At 40.0% G+C, this 17,789-nt stretch overlaps 1 protein-coding gene across 1 annotated transcript in view; it reads right to left on the minus strand.

Moving 5' to 3' along the window:
- The window catches only part of ak9 (adenylate kinase 9), a 76,456-nt gene extending 58,872 nt beyond the window's left edge, over positions 1-17,584 (minus strand). Inside the window, exons 1-10 of the mRNA XM_042333189.1 lie at positions 17,361-17,584; positions 15,649-15,783; positions 13,252-13,315; positions 13,107-13,159; positions 11,419-11,515; positions 6,730-6,842; positions 4,871-5,041; positions 3,226-3,348; positions 2,962-3,036; positions 1,295-1,396 (exon numbers count right to left, since the gene is read on the minus strand). Coding sequence (XP_042189123.1) covers positions 1,295-1,396; positions 2,962-3,036; positions 3,226-3,348; positions 4,871-5,041; positions 6,730-6,842; positions 11,419-11,515; positions 13,107-13,159; positions 13,252-13,315; positions 15,649-15,783; positions 17,361-17,468 — 1,041 coding nt within the window. The 5' untranslated portion in view covers positions 17,469-17,584. The remainder of the gene's footprint in view (positions 1-1,294; positions 1,397-2,961; positions 3,037-3,225; positions 3,349-4,870; positions 5,042-6,729; positions 6,843-11,418; positions 11,516-13,106; positions 13,160-13,251; positions 13,316-15,648; positions 15,784-17,360) is intronic.
- Positions 17,585-17,789: the final 205 nt, after the last annotated feature.

A 17,789-nucleotide genomic window follows, 5' to 3' on the forward strand; every position in this document is an offset into this window, starting at 1 on the left:
TAAATATTGGTTAGGGGTGTCAAGCGATATGCTGAAGGGCACGGATATGATATGAAGTTGTTTGATCTAATATAATGATAGATCAGCTTAAGGGGTGAATGGTCTACTCTTAGTCCTATCTTGTTATGTTCTTACCAATACCATGACAATAATGTTATATCTGCAGAACGCTCCCTCTGACCGAGCCTTTAAATCCTATAAACTCCCACTGTCAAAAAAAAAGTGAAAAGGATCTTCCTTCTGGCAGCTAAATAAAAGGTGAAAACAGATGTCAGAATGGTAGTTTGTTCTGATGCAACTAATTTAAAACTAGTAGACTTGTTAAGACATCAAAAACGAGTCATCGACTGCGTGCTTCAGGAGCCTTATGTGCAGAATAAAATAAAATTGATTCATGGATTACTAATTAATCTATATTTATAAAATATAAACTAACCTGTCTCATGATGATCTAAACCCAGTTCACGTTCCCTATTAGTGGGTAACAATCTAATGCTTGGTGAATTCTGCTTCACTGTGATAGGAAAAGCCGACATCATTTCAGTGCCTTGGGTATCCTCCTGACAGGCACTATATAAATGCAATTTGTTGTTGTTGACGTCAAAGGATCCATTAAAAAATTAATAAATATAAATTAATAATTTAACAGGAACAGGAGGCCATTCAGTCCGTTGAGACTTCTCAATTAGTTTATTAACTAATAATAATCATTGCATTTGATATAGTGTCTTATCACATCAAGATGTCTAAAAGCACTTCACAGAATATAATGTAAAGTGAATTGATTGTATATTTTGTGTGCAAAACTTATCTTGGAAGATCTTTCCAGTCCAATGCACTGCCATTTCGCCATATCCCTTAATACATCTACTACCCAAGTTTCTGCCTGTCTTTTGAACATCTCCATTGATTTCACCTCCACAGCTTTCTGGGCTAGAGCCTTCCAAATCTTTACAACCCTCTATGTGAAGAAAATCTTGCCAACCTCAGTTCTATCTTGGGTCTGATTTTAATGGATCCCTCTCCCAAAGGAAATCATCTTAGGCTGCTTTTGCACACATCATTAAAACGAACTCACACAGAGCACTAGCACTGATCTACGATTAGGTTACTTCTTTATTTTCTCAAGCAGAAAATACGAGTTTGAGGCATTGGAAAGGGTTAACAACGGAAGAAATTAACTAAAGCAACTGGCAATTCAAAATAGAATAAAAAATGTAGTAAATTAAAATAATGAGAATGTCTCTGATAAAACATGATTCATAGTTTTAAAACAGATTACTATCAGTCTCACATCTTCAGCTTCTATTATTTCTTCTTCCTCTTGAACGTCGTGTAGCAAAACTGGTACGGCCGTAGGCTGTAGACCCATGAACTCCAATCGACTCTTCAATGACTAAAAAATAGACCAAATGCTGTGACAAAATGTCTAACCAGAATATATATAAAAAATATCTAGTTTGCCCCAGTGACCCAGTGTATAAAGGTTCTACTCAGTGAGGCAAAAACGCCATATTGACCAGAAAGTCACAAGTTTGACTTTCCATCTATATTGAATCAATTTAACTCACCCATAGCTGGTATTGGAAAGCTAAAATTGCCCTTAGCACCCCTAGAAGTATTAATAATAATAATAATAATCCTTGCATTTGATATAGCGCTTTTCACGTCGGGAGGACGTCCCAAAGCGCTTCACAGAACACACTGTAAAGTGAATTGACTGTATATTTGTGGGCGAACGCGGCAGCCAATTGCGCACAGCAATGTCCCACAAACAGTCGTAGATTGAAAATGACCAATTTATTATTGTTTTTGGTTTTGGAGGGATTATTATTAGGCGTGTGGAGTAAGGAAACTTGCCCAAGGTTTCGCCCTCTGCCTGGAATTGAACTCAGGTCTCTCACTTGCAAAGCGAGTGCTCTAACCACTGAGCTACAGGACTCCACAAATCTTTAGTCCCCACCTGAATAATTAATGCCGGTTTCTTCCACTGGAGTATAATTTTACATGCACCATGCCCAGATAGCCATTATTCATAATATTCATTTATGATAATACATAATAATAATTCTTGCATTTGATATAGCGCCTTATGTTTTGTCCACAAGATATACAGTCAATCTACTTTACAATATGTTCTGTGAAGCATTTTGAGTTGTCTCAACGATGTGATAAAGCTCTGTATCAAATGCAAGGATTATTATTATCATAACGTAGTTGAAATGTCTCAAAGAGCTTCATTGTAAAATGGATTGACTGTGAACATGAAACAAAAACAGATACTTTCATGGTGAGGACCCTGGTGATGTATGCATGTATCCTGTGTAGTAAAGTGACTGGACAAACCAGCTTTGAACTACGATTGAACAAACCAACTTCAAACTCTACCTCTGCACACATTATTCACGTGCAGAGACTTTTTGGGTAAAAGTAAAGGAAGTTTAGCTCGTATCCGCGGTAGAGAGATCTCACATAGAAGCTAGCAACACATACAGCCGGACTTTCCCAGAGAAATGTAACTGATCACCATCCTCTTCTCGACTTACTTGCTGCTTTACCTGGTAGATATTGTTTTAAAGTTGTGTTATTATTTAACAATCTGAATAAATTCATTAGTGATTCAGATTTATATTTGATGTTGACATTCGATTTATTAACTGTCCTGTATAAACCTTACAGGCACCAAACGGGTAACCCTTTTCGAGGGCTTGTACAGGAATGATGGGCCAAATTGTGCCCTCTGTACATTTCTATTGTTCTGTCAATAAAGTTACTTTGTTAGTGAATCACTTTAACATTGCCAAGCAACGAAAGTATACATAGGTAAAGTCTACAAACTAATGAATAAAGTACATTGTACACACAAACACACATAAATATACATACCTGTTTTTATTTATATATATAATATATATTTATATGTGTTCTTAAATTCTTTTCAAAAAAGTAGCACTTTCTTACCAGAAATAGCTCCCTTGGTTTTTTGTTTCCATCCAATTCTATCAGATGATGAGGATCTTGATCTGCCATATAATCCTGAATAATTTGTAATGAGAGAAAAACATTCAAATACTCAGCATTATATAATAGGAACATTTCTGGGAAAACAAAAAGTGTTGACATTGTTGTGAAAATAACAACAGTAATATCAATACAGTTGTAAATTATGTTCATTGGCTTTCTAATCATATAAGAGCAAGTAATTTAAATAAAATAGTTCCATACCTCTAACAGCCTCAACATATTGTTTTTGTAGAATGCTACATCATTATCAACACTTCCTGGAAAATCTTCGGGTCTCATCACTAAACGATTTAGGGTATCCTCATTTAAATCCAATTCTTCCTCCTTTTTTTAACAAAACAGATTTATCACGTGGAGAATTATGAAAAAAAATTCTACAACAGCCTTGTTTTGTATAGTTTTTGCAGATAATTCTATTTAATTAACAAAATAAAAAATAATTGACTTTGCTTTTAGAAATGTAATATTTCACAGCAATTCTTTAGAATTTAAAGTAAAGCTTCAGCAATCTAAATATTGACAGAGAAATATATTTAGTTAAAAAGCCTAATACCCCCTCCCTCCCTAATTTTTTTGGTCAGCTGGGTGTTTGACACATGCAGAAACCCATCACCACGCTTAAGAGTATCCAAACCAAACTGAGAATTCCATGGATCCCATCTACACATGGAAATTCGAGTGATAAGATTATTGGAATGGAATGAGCACTCTCTCCCTGGAGGGACGCATCCTGCTTACCCAATTCCGGAAAGTATTAGGTGCAGGTTGGCAAGAGCCAAGGCTTGGGGACTACAGAGTGAGCATTGGAGTACCTGCTGGAGTCTGACCAGCTACAATCACATAACTTGCCATTGATATCACTGCATCCTGCAAGCTTTCCCGCTGCTTGTCCAGCTAGAACCACCCTTCCTGTGGCTTGCACAGTTAACAGGAGCTGAGTGGGATGATTCCCTGGCCCTAGTGACTGGTCTGCCCTTCCAGGTCCAGCCGATGAGCCAGGCTGGGTTATGTCATGGTGACCTCAAGGTTAATCAGTACTTTTTTATTACAGTCAGACAAAGAGACCACAAGCAACTTGTATTTATATAGTTCTTGGAAGAAAAACTGCAGGGTCAATGAAGTGTTAATGCTTGAAATGTAAAGCACATCTTCTGCAGGGAGTTCATAGAAATGTATGACACAGTCGAAGGCCATCCTGCCTTTTTTCATGTCAGTGTATACTCCTCCAAGAAGCATTCATCATAATCCAATTTCTGCTCTTTCCTGACGCCCTCTACCAATAGCCTTTCTTTGCATTTGCTTGTTCAATTTTAAATTCCCCAGTTGACTGCTCTGACAGCCACCCCAGGTAAATCATTCCATATCATGACAAGCCTCTAAGAGTATAAGTTTTTATCCAAACCTTACCTTTCACTCCTCTAGTCACGATCTTTAATTCATGCCCGTTTGTCCTTGAATCTCCAGCGGAAAGAGTTTTTCAAGATGAATTCTCTCAAACGCTTTCACCTACTCAAACCCTTCTATCATTTCACTTCAATTTTCAATCAATCTATTATGTTGTGATTGGTAATTTATAATAGCAATTCATATTCAAATGTAATTACATTTTTAATCCAACATTGCAATCATATAGTAATTTTGTTTGGTCAGCTGACACATGTGAAAACCCATCACCATGCTCAAGAGTATTCTGACCAAATTGAGAATTCCATGTATTCTACACATAAATGGAATTAATGTAGTCTGCAATGGTATACGCATTCTCCCCCCAGAGAGTCACACCTGGAATTATAATTTTAATCCAACATTGCAATATTGTAGTAATATAAATAAAGGACATTTTTACCTCTTCAATAACTTCAATTTCTTCTTCCTCTTCCTCCTCTCCATAAATAATATCTTCTTTTTTCTTTTTTTTCTCCTTATCTGGATTCCATTGTTCTTTCTGTAACAAACGTCCATGGATAGGGTCTTGACGTTGTCCAGAAATTCGTTCACGCAAATCATAATCTGGGCACTATTAACAAGTATAAGAGAATAATTTTTAATGTTTTCTCAAAGAGTATGTTGTTTATCATCAAAAATCACCCAGCCAGCATATCTCTTGGGGGAACCCTAAAACGGTTCAGTCAGCTCTTTCATTAAATTCTGGGGGATTAAAAATGTTTAATATTTTAAAAGCAGTGTTTAAATGTTTACTTTACAAAATGAAAGTGCGTTACTCTACCCTTCCTTCATTCAAACATCTGCAAATACATATTGGATTTTACATTCACATTAATTACAATTTACATTTAAATAGCAGCTTTCGGGTGGAATGATTCCATGGAGGCATCTGAAAGTGAGAATGAAGATCAGTTGGGATCCACTAGAGCTAAGCGATGATGAGGAGTGATGGGATCACAGAAAATGGTGCAGGAGAGAACATGGGTTGCAGAGTTCTGAATGGTCTGCAGCCTGTGTAATAAATCCTTATATTTTGATCTCTAGAGGGAGGAACTGAGCAGTTGGAATAACCGAGCCTGAATGTGATACAAGTGTGAATTGAGGGATGATCAAAACTGGAGACAATACTCTAATACACTTTATACAAGCATCAAATTCATTGGTTTTATATTCAGCGCCCATATTTATAAACCGTAGAATTAATTTAGCTTTCTTCACAACTTGGTTCACCTGATCACCTTAATGTCTGTTAACCCATAGGTCTCTGCTCTACTCTTTTAAAAATTGCCATTTTGCATATTCTTGCTCTCCTTATTCTATCTCTCAAAATGTAAAACCTCACACTTTTCTGCATGAATTTCATCTCCCATCTCTGCCCAATCTGCTAGTCTGTGTCCTGTGTAGTTGCTTATAATCTTCTTAATTGTTCAGCTTCACTCCCTACTTTTTGTCAGCAAAAAACTTTNAAAAAAAATTTTCATTTATTTTTGAAACAGTGAATCAACATATCCTCCACTTATGACTGTCTCCGTTTGGATGCAATATTGACAGATCATAACACTTCGGCTTCCTAACCTCATTATTTGAAGGTCAGCATTTGCGAATCATAAATTCTTATAATAATAATACATTCTTGGCTTGCTTTCATGTGACCATGAATCTCCAACATAAATGACCTCGTGAACAGATCACTGAGTTCTTTACAACTCCCATTCCTGATTGGTGCCTTCATGACACTGCCACATAGACAAGACACTATGGGATTTCTCAGCCAAACATTCTTTGTATGTGTCTGTTACTCAAATAAGTAAATATTTCTTCTAGTANTTTTTTTCAGAAAAGATAGAATAGTTTAACTAGTTGCATTAGACTGGAAAAAGTAAATTGAGGGAAATGAGAGAGAGAGAGAGAGAATAGAAAATGGAAAGAAAAGGATTGCCAAGCAAAAATAAACTGTTTATTTTTTAATTTAAATTTGATTTTAAGTATTTTAGTTGTAGGTATTAGCATTTCTGTAGTTGTATTACTGTATTTTAAAAAGTAAATGGTTTCAGTAATCAAACTCTCAAATGACACAAATATAATTATTGTGTACAAGTGATTCAGAATCAATATATTGGTTTCAGAAAATTTACCCACAAGATTCAGCTATTTAACAAACAAGATTCAGTAATATGATTTAATGGTAGTTTGACACATAAGAATGCAGTTTGACTGATTTGGAGAAAGTAATAACACTTTAATCAAAATGCATCTTACCTTAATATTGATGATGAAGTCAGGATTTAATTTCAGATTTTTTATGAGCTCTATTTGTTCAGCAATTGTCAGGTACTCCTCAGATGCAGAAGGGATTCCAGACATAACATACCCTAAATAGGATTTATTGATTTTCATTTATCTTCAACACATTTCAGTTGCATGTGATATAGCGACTTTCAGATCAGGAAGACACCTTAAAGCATTTCACAGAATTTTATTTTATAGGTGAATGTGGCAGTTCATTTATATGCAGCAATGTCGTGCAAACAGCCATGTGAATAAAGTGAATACCCAATTTTATCTGGGGGATTGGTGGTCAGTACACTGGGTCTCCCTTTTGGAAATTCCCTTCTCTTTTCAAATTGTGCCATGGAATCTTTAATATCTAACTGACTTTGGTTTAATGTCTCATCTGAAGGACGGAACCTCTAACAATGCAGCATATCCCAGGATTGCATTTAAATGTCCACCTAAAGTATATGAGTTCAAAGACCCAATGTGCCACTTCAACCCACAACTTTCTGACTCAGTGGCAAGAGTGCTACCAATTATGATAGGATGACGCCAAAGACGACAAATTTGCACTGATATAAAAATTTACAGTTGATGTTCATTGTTCTTGTTTAACAATTTCACACACCTGTCAATCTCCTTGCAAGTCTAGACTGAGAATATGACTTGGCTAACGATTTGTGTTACTCTTTGTAACAACACACAAATCGTCAAGCAATGTTGATTTAAGACAGACACAGTTAAACAGAAACAATATAGTACTTTCTAACTTCATTTTAAAAAGTAGCTCTGGTTTCTTTCTTAGATGGAATAAACTGCTTCTTTGTTCTGAGCTGGAATCCTGCATCCAGGTTTCCCTACAGTGCTTAATTGTATTGACCACCAGCCCTATATTTATTATCAAAGAGACTATGCGCTCAAAATTCCAGGGAAGAAAAAAAGTTAACGAGCAAAGTGAAATTAACTTTTTTGGGCAAAGAGTCATTAACTACATGAATTCCGTGGAATATGCAAAGAGTCTATAACAATATCCTGCAAAGCAGGAAGGTCACAACCAGCCACTACCTCGCATGGAAAAAGTTCTTTGACAAGGTTCTTAAGGAGATTAACAGGGCTGATTCACATAGCAACATGATAGTGGGAGGGTATCTCCTGTAAGTATGTGGCAATGTACGCCATTGCCTCTGCTGTCCTGGGAAAGCCACAGCTGTCACTTAATGCTACATTGGTACTTGTTGCACAGGATACCCATCTTATTGAGGGAGGGTGATTATCTTCATCAACCAGGGGATGCTCAGGTATACTTATGCTCCCTCCACAAACCATAGGTAATAAACACCAGGGGGCATGGTGTCAAATAGTTATGGCTATACACCCATTTCTAACCATATAATTCCAACTTATTGAAGGAAATTTTGAAGACATTCTTCAAATCCCAACATTGAAGTTAATATGTCTACCTTTACCATAAGAATATCTACAAGCAAATGTTCAGCTGGTCCTTGTTCTGGCTTTGTAGCAACAAATTGTTAACTTGGGGCTACTTGTGGGACATTTGTGTGCAAATGGGCATTTGCCTACAAATATACAGTCACTCCACTTTACATTAAATCCCGTAAAGCGCTTTGAGACATCCTCCCGTTATGAAAAGCGCAATATAAATTAAATCTGCTATTTATCTTCTTCAAAAATAGTCAGCCATCAACAATCACTTAATTAATTCAATTGGTGGTTTTTACAGGATTAATGTTTTTATTCAACACAAACAAGAAAAATCTTTTGATATATATTATATATATACATAAAATATCTCTACTCCCCAAATTTCAACACACATCATATTTTTGGGGGGATGACTGGGTGCCTCATACTTAAGGCCAACAATAACTCCAAAATCCTATTCTCCACTGCCCACCATCTCCCTAGTGTGCCACCTCAAGCACCCTTAATCAACAACAACAAGATTACATTTGTATAGTATCACATCTAACACCAAGTGAGAAGAGGTCATGGACTTCCTTACCTCTAAAATTGACAACATACGCCTGGCAGCTTCAACCCTCTGACCTGTGTCGCCTATCACCATTCCATCTGCCTCACCCACCCCGCCCTCAGCTCCTACCATGGCCCTATCCTAAATTAATTTGCCCCCATCTCCCCTTTCTCCCTCTCATCCAGCATCACCACAATGAAATCCACCACCTGCTGCCTTGACCACCTTCCCACTGAACTGCTGATCACTCAGCTTCCCCTCTTCTGCCCACTGCTGGCAGACACTATTAACCAGTCTCTCTCCTCAGGATCAATCCCACTCGCCCTCAAACCCGCGGTCATCACCCACCTCCTTAAAAAATCTACCTTTGATCCCTCCAACCTCGGCCACTACCGCCCTATCTCAAACCTGCTGTTCCTTGCCAAAGCTCTGGAACGTGTTGTTGCCAACCAACTTCGTGCACACCTCTCCCTCCACACCCTGCTTGAAACCCTCCAGTCCGTTCTCCGCTCAGCCCACAGTACGGAGACAGCCCTCGTGAAAGTCACAAATGATATCCTCTCTATCTGTGACCAGGGCTCCCTCTGCCTCCTCGTCCTCTTGAACCTTTGCACTGCGTTCGACACAGTCAATCACGCCAACATCCTCCACCGCCTGTCCTCCATCATCCACCTCAGTGGCACCACATTCGCTTGGTTCGAGTCCTACCTTATAAACCGCCAGCACTACATTTCTGCAAATGGCTTTCCTTCGCGCTTCCACCCAGTCACCTGCGGGATACCCCAAGGATCCATCCTTGGCCCCTTTCTCTTCCTCATCTATATGCTCCTTCTCGGTGATGTCATCCGCAGACACGGGGTTAACTTCCACATGTTTGCGGATGACAATCAACTCTACTTTTCCACCTCCAGCTGCGAACCCCAGTCCCCTGATGTTCTGTCAGCTCGTCTGTTGGACATCAGGAGCTGGATGAGCACTAATTTCCTGCAGTTAAATGTCAACAAGATGGAAGCAATACCCTTTAGCTCCGCTGACGTCTTCTGTCCCATGGTTCTGACCTCCTCAACCTACCCGAGCTGTCCTTAAAACTCTCTAAACCCGTGTGCAATTTAGGCGTCAGGTTCGATCCAAAGTTATCCTTCCTTCCCCACATCGAGTCCCTGACTAGCACGGCTTTCTTCCACCTCCACCACATTGCCCATCTCCGACAATACCTCACCCCAAAAGCTGCCGAAACCCTTGTTCATGCCTTTGTCACCTCTCGGCTGGACTACTCTAACGCCCTCCTCGCCGGTTCCCCCCTCCCCCACTATTCACAAAATCCAGCTCATTCAAAACTTTGCCGCTCGCATTCTCACCCGCACCAAACTCCGCACCCCGATTACTCCAATCCTTGCCAAACTCCACTGGCTCCCTGTCACAGAGCGGATCAAGATCCTCACTCTAGTATTTAAATCCCTCCATTCCTTGGCACCACCTTATCTCTCTGTTCTCCTTTCCTCCCACAGCAGTACCTGTTGCCTCCGCTCTACTGGGTCCGGCCTCCTCCGCATCCCCTGAATCCTCCTCTCCACCATCGGGCAGCTGTGCCTTCAGCCACTACGCCCAGAAACTTTCGAACTCCCTCCCTCAACCCCTTCACCTCGCCCCTCCTTCTCCATCTTCAGGTCGCACCTGAAGACCTTCCTTTTCGACCGTTCCTACGGTCACCTTCCCCCTCCCCCTGGCTCGGCCTCCACCATTGTTAAGTGCTCTGAGATGCCGCCCGGTGTGGAGGGCACCTATATAAGTGCAAGTTATTGTTGTCTGACAGTTGTCTGACAGATGGGAAAACATATCACCATGCTTAAAGTGATTCCAAAGTAGACAGAGTTCCACATATGTATACCTACACATGGAAATTTATGCGTGTCTGGAATGGGATGTGCACTCTCCCTCTGGAGAATCGTACCTTACTTACATAATTCTGGAGAGTACTACTTACAGGTTGGCAAGAGCCAAGGTTTTGAAACCCCAGACTGTGTTGGTGTACCACTGGATTTTAAACAGTTAAAACCATATAGCTTGTCATTGAGAGGACTGTCTGACAAGCCTTGTGTTGCTTGTCCAGCTAGTACCAACCTACCTATTAAGGCTTTGGCTTGCAGGCGCTATATAAATAAGTAAGGCAAACAGAATGCTTGGCTATATTGCTAAATCAGTTGAGTTTAGATCACCATATACATACTCAGGCTGTATAATGCTCTAATCAGATCTATCAATACTGTATACAGTTCCGGTCACCGCGACATAAGGGGTTAGCTGCCCAGACAATGCAGAGAAGAGCATTAATGTTAGAGGAATAAGCAGTGAGAAATAACTAGACTAACTAGGCATCCTCAGCCTTGAGAGAGAACAATTCAAAAGGGATCTCATGGAAGTGTACAAAATTTTAAATGGGATTAAAAAATTAAAACCAGATCAATATGCATCATGACAGTGGAACAAGAGGTCATAGGTTTAGGGGTGTAGAGATTCTGGAGGATTAGATCAGATAGATGGAAGGGCCTTCTTTATCCAAAATATTTTTTTTGTAATACAGTTTTTTTAAAACAAGCAATGGCCATGGTAGGATTAACTATACCCAAGATAATAACAATAATCCTTACATTCGTATCTATATTTGTTTTGTATCTACTTACCATAATGATCAATTTCTTCAGAGTTGAGTTTATCTAAAATTAAATTTATCATAATTTCCTCAGAAATGCGTCCACCCATATTTAGTATCTTCTGAAGCTGAAGGATAAATTATAACATTATAAAATTTTCTAAAATAATCACTTATGATTAATTTATTTTAAAAGTTGAAATTGATTCTGCAGATTCCAATGTTTAATGCAATAAAAGATGCAAAATCTATTCATGTTTACTGAGACGCCATCCGGCGTAGAGGGCGCTATATAAATTCAAGTTGTTGTTGTTGCTGAATAATTAGAAATAGTTTGTATGAGTATTAGTACATAAAGAATAACTTTTAAGTTGAATTATTGAGTTTTTTATTCCTGGATTCCAAGTCCCAATTAAAGAAAATGCCCCTCCCCATTTTTAGGGAAGCATCTATTACCAAAATGAAAGTTAGCAAAGAGTTCCCTAATATTCTTTTAAAATATTCCAATCGATTCCACATCTGCAGTCTTCTCGTTGGTGCTTTCCATATTCTCACAATCCTTTGTGAGAAGAAATAATAATGGTAATCTTTAATAATAATCTTTGCATTTGGTATAATAATAATAATAATAATAGGACATCCCAAAGTGCTTCATAGAACCGGAGTGATAGTGCATTTGTAGGTGAACGCAACAGCCCAATTTCACACAGCAATGTCCCACAAACAGCCATGAAATGAATGACCAATTTTATTTGGTGAATTATTGACCAGGACACCAGGAGAAACTCCATTCTCTTTTCAAATAATGTCATGGGATCGTCCACCTGAACGTCCATCTGAACAGGCTGACAGGACCTCTGTTTAACTTCTCATCCGAAGGACGGCACCTCCTACAATGCAAGAGATCCCCACTACTGCAACTGGAGTGTCCGTTTAGACTATGTCAGGACTAGAGTCCTGAGGTTGGTTTTGAACCCACAACCTTCTGACTCAGAGGCGAAAGTGCTACCGACTGAGCTAGGCTGACAATGTTCTAATTGGAGTAGTTCTAATTTTAATATTATAATACTTTTAATACTATCTGTTTTGAATCCTTCTTGTTAATTCCCCTCATTATTTCAAACATTTCAATCATGTCATCCCGTAATCTGCTCAACTCTTGGCAATACAGTATGAACCAAATATACTCAAGCTCTCATCATAGCTAAGTCCTTTTATCCTGATATTAATTTGATGAATTATTCTGTGGACATCTCCATGGTCAGTATGTATCCTTCCTAAAGTTGGATGCCTAAAACTGAACATAGTTCTCCAGCATTCTTTCTGAAACTGCTGGAGCACTTCCTTGCTTTTATAGAGTGATTTTACTGGCTGAGAATGCAGATTTCAGCCTAACTCTGGAAACAAGCAATTTAAAAAAAACTTAAAGCCCCATACAGGCCATAAAATTTATAAAATATAAAGGACTGTTTTTTTTTCTTGCTTCAAGTTTTGAATTGATCTCTAGATACTACATAGAAATGAAGAACTATATTGAGGACTTGCTGAAAGGAACACGGCACCTGGACTTTAATGACCAGATCTATGTAATTCTAGTGTTAAAGGGAAGGATGTAAGGCAGGGCAGTGGGATTGACATTGAAAAACAAGATTAAATTTCCACCCTATTGAAAATGTATAACCAAATACTGCACTTAACACAAAAGAAACATTTGCTTACCTTCCGTCCAAGTTCTGTGTTTGAATAGAGAGTCTCTTGTAAAATTTGACTAGCTGTAAGCAAAATATCAGAACATATTTTAAACTAAAATATGAAAAAATATGTAAGAGTATTACTATAAAATGAAATCCAATCTAACGCTTACCTTCAATTAATTTACATCCCCATGCTTTTGCTATGCTTTTAGCTAGAACAGATTTTCCAACACTCTGTAACAAAATATAAAACAAACATTGTTTTTGTGTGTTTTTTTAGATCCTAATAAAAATTCTTAATAATAATAATCCTTGCATTTGATATACAGCTTTTCACGTCGGGAGGACGTCCCAAAGTGCTTCACAGAACACACTGTAAAGTGAATTGACTGTATATTTGTGGGCGAACGCAGCAGCCAATTGCGCACAGCAATGTCCCACAAACAGTCGTAGATTGAAAATGACCAATTTATTATTGTTTTTGGTTTTGGAGGGATTATTATTAGGCTCTGTGTGGAGTAAGGAAACTTGCCCAAGGTTTCGCCCTGCCTGGAATTGAACTCAGGTCTCTCACTTGCAAAGCGAGTGCGCTAACCACTGAGCTACAGGACTCCAGATTCAAGGGTTTATGAAAAATAATATGAAAAGTAATATTGTTACATTAACGCAATACAACAATAACAAATTGCATTTATATAGCGCTTTTCACATCGGAAGGACCTCCAAGGTACTGGACAGTCAAAGGTTTGCTCTTGAGTTGCAGGCTGGAGTCACAAGGGGTGGAGGCCAAGGGTGGTGGTGGTGGGAAGATGACCGAAGGTGCACCCAAAGAGGAAGGTCTTGAGACAGGCCTTGAAGGAGGCAAGGGAGGGGGCAAGATGGATGGGCTCTGGGATAGAGTTCCAGAGGGTGGGTGTAGAAAGGCTAAAATCCCAACCTCCAATAGTGGAGCCAGCAGAGCGGGGGCATGGAGAAGGCCAGTACGCCGCTGAGCGGAGGGAGTAGACAGGTTCTATGATTCCGCGAACAGTAGAATATCAGGAGGTCACAGAGGTAGGGCAATCCACTTTACAGAATATCGTGTGAAGCGCTATGAGATGTCTCAATGATATGATGATGTGCTATGGCGATCAAATGCAAGGATTATGCAACTATATATAGTAAACTTCTGAAATATCTTCAGTCCAATGGAAAAGAGAGTAGTGACTCTATATCTGAGATAATTGTAGGCATGAGTCCTCTCCCGGCATGCGGCCGGGAGACCTAGTGCCGAGCTAGCAGCTGTCACTATGATGGAACTGCCCTGTCTTCACAGCTGTCAGTTTATTTACTAAAGCTTGTTTAAGTTAAATAGAAGTATAAGTTTATGTATAGACATGTGTCTATAAAAAACGTTTTATTCATTTTGCTCATTTTATCAAAGTGTATCACTTAGACTTTAATAATCAGGCAGAACTTCACAGAAGGTAAATCTAAAATGTGTCCTCACATAGATCTTGCCACAACAATCAAAACAGCCTGCCACGTGGCTGGCTGAGGGTGAGGGTGAACTATTCCCACGGTGCCAGGCTGCTCATCCCGAGAGTTTGCTAAGCAGCACTAGCCATCAGTGCAGCTGACCAGCGCAGGTAAGTTCATTCCAATGATATATCAGATATTTTATTTCCTGGGATTTATAGAATGTGACTTTATATATTACTAGCTGTACTCGTTGCAGCTACGCTTGCAACCAGTTTCATTTAATTGTCCTTCTCTTTTGTCTGGGATTTTTATTTGTCCTTGAAAGACTTGATCTTCGCTTCTTCGGCTTAAGATTAAGAAAATGTGCTACTGAACTCGTTAGCATCCCTTGTACCTTTGCACACATTTCGTTTGGGAGGACTCAGTGGGAAGACTCAGTGGGAGGACTTCTATTGGAAGGACTCAGTGTGAGGCCTCAGTGCGAGGCCTCCTGTTGGAGGACTCCCGGTTGGGAGGACTCCCGGTTGGGAGGATTCCTGTGGAAGTACTCGTGTTGGGAGAACTCCTCGTTGGAGTCCATACATATGTGATGAGCTTGTATAGGTCACAAAAGGAGATCCCCCCAAAAAATGTCCATGACACTCCCCCACGCAAGACCTTTCCGATGTCTCTACATCAATCGGTTATTACGTTCTTGGCGGACACACAGACACACACATACACACAGACATTTTGTCTTTATTATTATAGAAAAGAGTGTATTTAAATAAAGTGAGGGTCCCTCATTCACATTTTGCATGGGAAATGGACGGGATACTGACAGTATGATGATATAAGATATGTGATGATATAATCTTGGGTCTTATTATCAGGAGTTCACTGTACCTTATTTGTCCATCCCAAAATATTTTAATCTGTTTTTTGACCTTTGTTGTGGTAAAATTACATTGTAAAAGAATTACTGGAAATATTTATAATAAAAACAAGAATTCTTTCAACTATAGAGCATATCACACTTTGAGGATGTCTAAAGTGCCTCAAAGGAAGTGCCTACTAACATCATTTTTTTCAAATACAAAACTGCATTAAAATATATAAAAGCTTACTGGTTTTCCCACAATGATGAAACACTCAGGTTTTGACAAGAGAAGGTCTTGCTCAGCATCATCTTCTTCAAACCTGTCTGTAAAGTTCCACTGTGGTTGCTTGGAGTCATCTGATAGCATTTCTGGATCAATAATCTTTCATTGTACAAAAGAAAGAAAAACCATGACTTTTTTTTCCAGTTTTCTTTTTCCTTTCTTTCAAAGGTTGAGGTTCCAAGTTCTCGCTTGTAACTCATAACAAAGAACTTGGGACTTAAACCTCTGATATACATAGCATTGCGAGCAAAACAGTTTAACACTACATCCTCGTGGGAGGGGATAGGCAACTGGGATCTCTTTGGAGCTGAGCTGGTTCCAAGGTCACGTCTTTAGCAATGAAATCTCAGAATCAAGTCAATCCTCTGTGGAGGTCCCAGGTGTTGGGTTTCTAGGCCAGAACACTGCTGATGAAAGACTGGTCAGACTGGCACAACAGCAGAGCTTGGGAGGGCAGACCAGTCACTGGACGCAGGGATCCTTTCCCACTCAGCTTGTATTAGAACAATCCTTGAATCTGATGTAGCGGCTCATCACGTCTTCAAGACGTCTCAAAGCGTTTCACAGAATACACCGTGAAGTGAATTGACTGTATATATATATTTTGTGGGTGAAATGTTAACACTGTTTAAAAAAATTTAATTCGGGGGGGGATTTTTGTTTGCAACTTCCTGTAATATTTTGTTGGAATCTCATGAAAGTATTTCATTTACAGCCTGAAATTAAAGCACATCTTAAGTTCCTTTAAATTAAACTGCTTTTCAGATTAATTTTTACATCCCAATCCCCAGCTGGGTTGTAAAATCCAAACAGGTAATCAGATTAGACCTGCCCTTAGACCTGCTCATTTCATAAAAACTGAGGGCGAAATCTTGGGCAAGTTTCCTTACTCCACACAGAGCCTAATAATAATCCCTTCAAAACCAAAAACAATAATAAATTGGTCATTTTCAATCTACGACTGTTTGTGGGACATTGCTGTGCGCAATTGGCTGCCGCGTTCGCCCACAAATATACAGTCAATTCACTTTACACTGTGTTCTGTGAAGCGCACGTGAAAAGCGCTATATCAAATGCAAGGAATGTTATTATTATTATAAATGAAGTGTTAATTTTCTATCAACTAAGTAACAATTAAATAGTGCGTACTATTTTTTCCTTTGTTTTATGTTAACTCACGGTTTGTGGATCAATTCTCTTCGGTTGTGCCAGTTGCACTGATTTTGTTGTCACTCAGTAACCACAGAAACGCCAGGGGGCGTGGGGTGAGGGAAACAGGTCGCCAACGGGTAGCAATCAGTGGTGGCCGACAGCTTTGGTTGCCCACAAAATAACTTAAATGTTTTCTGTTGGAACCTATGCTATTTTGTTGCTTCTTTGCTATTTTGTTGACCGTCACTGCCAGTGCCGGTCCCACACTGCGCTCTGGGAGTTGCAGTTTCTCAGGAGCGGCGGATGGACTACAAGACCCAGAGTGCACACACTGGATCTCCTCTCGTTTGCCGTTTCCTGTCGGGAAGCGGTACTCCTCGCAATGGGTTAGTCCGCGCGGGGCCCTCGCGAGTGCTACTATAGAGAGAGCGATGAGGAGGTCTTTATCAGTTTGTGGACGCCTCTGAGGGAATAGAGAGCAGGTGTCGGTGTAGGTGTCGGGGTCGGCCGGTGCCGGGGGGTACCTTGCAGGCATCTGAGTCTTCGCGGCTCCGTCCGGGCAGCAGCTGAGTGTCACTGGACTGGGCGGTGGGGGAAGGGTTGGGAGGTGAAGGTGGGGCTGACGAGGACATGTCCGTCGTTGACATTGTGTGGTATTTGGGGCTTTATTAAATTTAATTAAATGAAATTACAACGAGAAATCCTGAAGAGAGGCCCTCGAGTGCCAAAGGAAGCGGTAGTTGTGAGGTGTGTGGGCGCTGGTGTCCGGGCGGCCTCTCCCTGCGCGGCGCTGCGCGGCGCTGCTCTGCTCCGGCCTCGCGCCCTGTCCGTTAGGAGCAGTTGGAGCGCGGATTCCAGAAGCCCCGCGCGAGGCTCCTCCAACCGCCGTTCGAGAGCTGTGGCTCTGCCGCGGCAATGTGGTCAGGTTGGGCGGGTTCACGCCCGATGGGGCG

This window comes from Callorhinchus milii, unplaced genomic scaffold (genome assembly GCF_018977255.1).
Source record: "Callorhinchus milii isolate IMCB2004 unplaced genomic scaffold, IMCB_Cmil_1.0 Scaffold3, whole genome shotgun sequence".
Lineage (NCBI taxonomy): Eukaryota > Metazoa > Chordata > Chondrichthyes > Chimaeriformes > Callorhinchidae > Callorhinchus > Callorhinchus milii.